Consider the following 6,294-nt stretch of genomic DNA (forward strand, 5'->3'; position numbering starts at 1 on the left):
GAAACAAGTTTCTCTGTGAAACAGCATCAACATATGGCATTCCAAAACGCATATACATATACAGAAACACACACACACACACACACTTTTTACTTTTTTCTCCCTCTGGTGTTTGAACTCTGGGTCTCCTACTTGCTGAGCTTGCTAACTTGATGGTGCTCTTCTACTTGAGCCAGATCTCCAATATCTGGGCTTTTGCTTGTTATTTTTTGGACTTTTCTGCCCAGGCTGGTCTTGAACCTTGATCCTCCAGATTTCAGCTTTCTGAGTAGCTAGGATTACAGGTATAAGCCACAGGTTCCTGACAATATTTTACATTTTTAACCACCCAAATTTCTCTGAGATGCATACTATTTTCCCTATTGAACATATGACTAAACAGACAAAAAGAGATTAAGTAACATGCTCAAAAATATTCAGCAAATAATATCAGATTTGTTATTTAAATCCATGCTTTATAATTCATAGTATTTATCAGGAGTTTCCCTTTCACATATATATATATATATATATGTTAAATTCTAAAAATATTAACATAAGAATTATTTTAACCAGACAAAGGAAAGACATTATAGTAAGCAAATTATTTCTTTAGGTGTTACTCACTAAGTTTAACGGAGCCTTCCATCCCCAAAAGCACATTGTCACTTTTGATGTCTCTGTGGATCACTTGATTAGCATGTAAAAACTCTAGTGCCTGTAAACACTATAAAGAAGCAAACAAGGAATAAATCAGTCACTAAAGCCTAAGAAAGATTCATATATGCTATTTTATGACCTGAACCCTGTACTGTTAGTATGTAGAAGACTAATACTTTAAAAAGAAAAAGCATTCTTTCACAAGTTAAAACAATGACATAAGATCCTTTCTACTTTCTGATTTTTCTTTAATTTTTTTGCCAGTCTCAGGGCTTGAACTTGGGGCCTGAGCATTGTTCTTGGGCTTTCCTCAAGTCTAGTGCTCTACCACTTAAGCCACAGCCAACTTCCAGCTTTTCTATGTATGTGGTACCAAGGAATCGAACCCAGGTCTGTGCATGCTAGGCAAGCATTCTAGCAGTAGGCCAAACTCTCAGCCTTTCCTACACTGTGATTTTAACCAAAGATATTATTAAATAATATCTTATCTAGTTCTTTGTCACTAATTTTTATCATCATCATCATCATTATCATTATTTTTTTGGTTGGTCGAGGGGCTTGAACTCTGGGCCTGGGCATTGTCCCTGAGCTCTTCAGATCGAGGCTACCGCCCAATTTCTGTGTCACAGTGCCACTTCTGGTTTTCTAATGGTTAATTGTAGATAAGAATCTCAGGGCTGGGAGTGTAACCTAGTAGTAGAGTACTTGCCTAGCATGCATGAAGCCCTAGGTTCGATTCCTCAGAATCACATATACAGAAAAAGCCACAAGTGGTGCTGTGGCTCCAGTGACAGAGCACTATCCTTGCGCAAAAAGTGTCCAAGGACAGTGCCTAGACCATGAATTCAAGCCCCAGGACTGGTAAAAAAAAAAAAAAAAAAAAAAAAAAAAAAGTCTTACAGACTTTTGTGCTCTATTATTTTTTAAATATAGAGTCTTGTTACATTGTTTAGGCTGGTCTTCAACTCCTCAGCTTAAACAAATCTCCTGCCTTAGCTTCTTGAATAGATAGGACTGGTACTTAGTACAACTCATTTGTCACTATTAGACTTTCCCCCTATGTTTGGGATTGAACTCAGACCAGGACTTTATGCATGTTAACAATGCGGGAAGTGGCACTGTGACTCAAGGGCTAGGGTGGCAGCCTTGAGCTGAAGAGCTCTGGGACAGCAACCAGGCCCAGAGCTCAAGCTCCACAACCAACAAGGAAAAAAAAAAAAGAACACTAAGCAAGCGCTTTGCCACTGAGCAATAACCCAAGACCCTTTCACTAATTTTTCTCTTTCCCTAGTACTCACTTATTGAATTAGTGCTATTTAACTACCAATTCATATATTACTCTACACTGTAAAAACATCTTGAGAGGTAGTTATGAAAATGCAAATTTTTCTTTCTTCTTTTTTTTTTTTTTTGGCCAGCTTTTAACTCAGGGTCTGAGCTCTGTCCTTGGGCTTTCTCAGGCTAGAGATCTACCAGTTGACTCACAGCACCACTTCCAGCTTTTTTTTATGTATGTAGTACTAAGGAATTGAACCTGAGTCTTCGTGCATGCTAGGTAAGCACTCTACCACTAGGCCAAACTCTAGGCCCATGAAAATAAAAATGCAAACTTTTGTAAAGCTTCTATGTGTTGCTACCTCAGACTAATAGTAGAACTCAGAATTTTGCAAACAAAGTTTTTTGTTGTTGTTGTTGTTTTTTGTTTTGCCAGTCCTGGGACTTGAACTCAGGGTCTGAGCACTGTCTTTGAGTTTTCTCAAGGTTAGAACTCTACCACTTGAGCCACAGCGCCACTTTCATCTTTTCTGTGTATGTGGTACCGAGGAATCGAACCTGGGCCTTCATGCAAGCTAGACAAGCACTCTACCACTAAGCCAAATTCCTGGACCCAAGAAAAGGTCTTCAGTTAGTGAATAAATGCATTTTGAATAGTTTTTGTTATAACCTAGGCTACAAAATTAACTATTATTATTTTTTTTTTTTTGCCAGTTTGAACTCAAGGCCTGAGTTCTGTCCTTGGGCTTTCTCAAGGCCAGCACTCTATCACTTGAGCCCACAGCACCACTTCTGGCTTTTTCTATGTATGTGGTACTGGGGAATCAAACCTAGGTCTTCGTGCATGCTAGGCAAGAACTCTACCACTCCTTGCCCAAATTTAATTTTTTTTTTTTGGTGGTAGTGGGACTTGAATTCAGGACTTGGGTGCTGTTCCTAAGCTCTTTAGCTCAAGGATAGTGCTCAAACCCTCCCCTACCCCCCCTTTTTTTTGATAGGTCATGGGGCTTGGGCCCTATCCCTGAGCTCTTCATCTCAAGGCTACCACCCTACCCTTGAGGCTCAGCCCCACTTCTAGTTTCCTAGTGGTTAACTGGAGATTAAGCCCATGCTTGTACTGTCTCTGAACCATGATCCTCTGATCTCAGCCCCCAGAGTAGCTAGGATTATAGGTTTGAGCCCCTTGTGCCTCACTACAAAATTAATTTTGTGTCAACTAGAGAACAACATAAATTCTCTTTAAACTTGATCAGTTTTTAAGTCTTCAATCATTTTGTTAAGGGACATATTAAAGAACTTTGAAAAAGGTTATTTCAAAGGAGTAGAATACAACTCAATTAAAATGTCAAAGAATAGGGGCCAGGAGTTTGGCCTAGTGGTAGAGTGCCTGCCTAGCATGCACAAAGACCTAGGTTCGATTCCTCGGTACCACATACATAGAAAAAGGCTGGAAGTGGTGCTGTGGCTCAAGTGGCAGTGTGCTAGCCTTGAGAAAAGCCCAAGAACAGTGCTCAGGCCCTGAGCTCAAGCCCAGGATTGGCAAAAAAAAAAAAAAAAAAAAAGTCAAAGAATATTGTTTTTAACCTTAACAGAAGTTTGTAATTCACTTTTTATTACTGTAGAATTGCTGAAAGTCAAAGTTATAGAAAATACAATATAACCATATGAATTTGTACAATTTTATCTTTTGTGACAATGATTTCTTTTTTTTTTCAATTTTATTTTATGTATGTATGTATGTATGTATGTATGTATGTATTTACTTTTTGCCAGTCCTGGGCTTGAGCTCAGGGCCTGAGACTGTCCTTGGACTTTCTCAAGGCTAGAGCTCTACCACTTGAGCCTCAGCACCACTTCCGGCTTTTTTCTATGTATGTGGTACCGAGGAATCGAACCCAGGTCTTCATGCATGCTAGGCAAGCACTTTAACCACTAGGCCAAACTCCCGGCCCCTGTGACAATGATTTCTTTGCCAAAATAAAGTGTCATTTTTAATGACCATAAGTAATAATTAGCTTCAGTTTCAATGATGACAAATAATCATTAGCTTAGATTCCTTTTAGAAAACATATATAGGGCCGGGAGCGTGCTTTAGTGGTAGAGTGCTTGCCTAGCATGCACAAAGACCTGGGTTCAATTCTTTGGTACCACATATACAGTTAAAGCCAGAACTGATGATGTGGCTCAAGTGGTAGAGCACCAGCCTTGAGGAATGTCCAAGGACAGTGCTCAGGCCCTGAATCCAGGCCCCAGGAGTGGCAAATAAATAAATAAATAACCATATATAGAAGGAAGACTTATTTTGGTTCACATTTAAGTCGTTTGGCAGAACTTACTGACTTAAGCAAATAGTAGTTAAAAAAGTTAATTTCAGGGCCAGGAGTTTAGCCTAGTGGTAGAGTGCTTGCCTAGCATGCAGGGTTCAATTCCTTGGTACCACATACATAGAAAAAAAACAGAAATGGTGCTGAGGCTCTAGCCTTGACAAAGTCTAAGGGCAGTACTTAGGCCCTAAACTTAAGCCCAGGACTGGCCAAAAAAATTTTTTTAAAACATAAATAAATAAAATTAATTGCAGGGCTGAGACTGTGGCCTAGAAGTAGAATGCTCTCCTAACATTCATGAAGCCCTGGGTTCGATTCCTTAGTACCACATACACAGAAAAAGCTGGAAGTGGTGCTGTGGCTCAAGGGGCAGAGTGCTAGTCCTGAGGAAAATGTATCCAAAGATAGTGCCCAGGCTTTAAGTTCAAGCCCCAGGACAGCAAAGATAATCATGATAATGATATTAAACAACAACAACAAACACAGCAGTTACTCCCCTGAGGGAGTTCAATAAAGTTAACGCAGGAGTTTTTGATAATTAAAGCTAATATATATGTGTGTTCTATGTGTGTGTCTCAGTTTGCTAAGATGGTTCTAGTTTCCATCATGAATGTAGTGTGTGTGTGTGTGTGTGTGTGTGTGTGTGTTGGTCATGGGACTTGAATTCAGCGTCTGGGCACTGTCCTTGAGCTCAAGGCTTTCACCCTACCCCTCCAGAAACAGTGCCGTTTCCGGTTTGCTAGTGGTAAGTTGGAGATCAGAGTTTCACAGACTTCAGTGCCTAGGCTGGCTTTGAACTTCGATCTTCAGATCTCAGCCTCCTGAGTAGCTAGGATTACAGGTGTGAGCCACTGCACCTGGCTATGAATGTAATTTTAATGGCACCTGGTTTTACTCTGAAGTGTCCTTTCTAGAGGTTAAACTATAATGATCATTCTCCTGAAATTTAATAATATTTGGCAGTGAATTGTCTTCAAAGGTCTATGCTTCACTCCCAAATTATTTTACACATGAAAGATGGGCCTGAAGCTTTTATGTGAGATGTAATGGCATGTATAGAGAAACTATCCCACAGACAATAAAAACTCTCTGGGCAGGAAACTTTTCCTCTTTTTCCCCTTCTTTCCGAACCATATATCAGCTTAACTTGCCCAAAAGGAAGTAAACCCACCTCTCTGCACACAGCAGCAATCTGTGCTTCATCCATGCAGGTTTCTGTTACAACATCAGTAAGTGACCCACCAGCAAGGTACTCCATTACTACAAACAACTCATCTCCCACCAGGTAACTAAAAAGAGAATATACAAAATACATATACATTTTTTACATTTATACATTTTAAAATTTTATACATTTTATGTTGAAGGACTCAAATGTATGTAACCACAATAAAACTAGAGAGCTGAGAAAGCCAAGAGCTAGGAAGAAAACTAGAAAGCTACTATGTTATGGTACAAAACTCAAAACTCAGGGCCGGGAGTTTGGCCTAGTGGTTAAAGTGCTTGCCTAGCATGCATGAAGACCCGGGTTCGATTCCTCGGTACCACATACATAGAAAAAAGCCAGAAGTGGTGCTGAGGCTCAAGTGGTAGAAATCTAGCCTTGAGAAAGTCCAAGGACAGTGCTCAGGCCCTGAGCTCAAGCCCAGGACTGGCAAAAAAAAACAAAAAAAAAAAAAAACAAAAAAAGCCCCTCAAAACTCAAAGGCATTATGTATGATCTATCATTCTAAATAATTTTAAAGTTATAATTTGCTCATAACTCTCACATGTTTATGTATGTATATATTCAAATTAGAATTAGTCTACGATGTAGAAATTACTGGTCCTGCTTTACTATGAAAGAGAGGTAAGAAAGGACCTGTTAAGACCAAGAGTTCAAGCTACCCTGAGCTACCCCTATATCTCAAGGGGTAATAGAGGGGAAAAAGAGACAAACCACAGAGACTTGGGAGTTCACATAGCTAGAAACAGAACCAGAATCTGAAAGTAAACACCAGGATTCTATGGCTTATCTGGCTCACCAGCCAGACTGACTTAGCTAATGAGGAGACAT

At 39.7% G+C, this 6,294-nt stretch overlaps 1 protein-coding gene across 2 annotated transcripts in view; it reads right to left on the reverse strand.

Moving 5' to 3' along the window:
* The window catches only part of Pak2 (p21 (RAC1) activated kinase 2), a 66,683-nt gene that overhangs the window by 13,540 nt on the left and 46,849 nt on the right, over nucleotides 1–6,294 (reverse strand). For both annotated transcript variants that reach the window (XM_090344327.1, XM_090344335.1), the window contains exons 11-12: nucleotides 5,410–5,527; nucleotides 607–706 (exon numbers count right to left, since the gene is read on the reverse strand). In XM_090344327.1, the coding sequence (XP_090200453.1) occupies nucleotides 607–706; nucleotides 5,410–5,527 (218 nt within the window). The remainder of the gene's footprint in view (nucleotides 1–606; nucleotides 707–5,409; nucleotides 5,528–6,294) is intronic.

The sequence above is a fragment of the Megascapheus bottae genome, chromosome 1 (assembly GCF_031878675.1).
Source record: "Megascapheus bottae isolate mThoBot1 chromosome 1, mThoBot2.hap1, whole genome shotgun sequence".
Taxonomy (NCBI): Eukaryota; Metazoa; Chordata; class Mammalia; order Rodentia; family Geomyidae; genus Megascapheus; species Megascapheus bottae.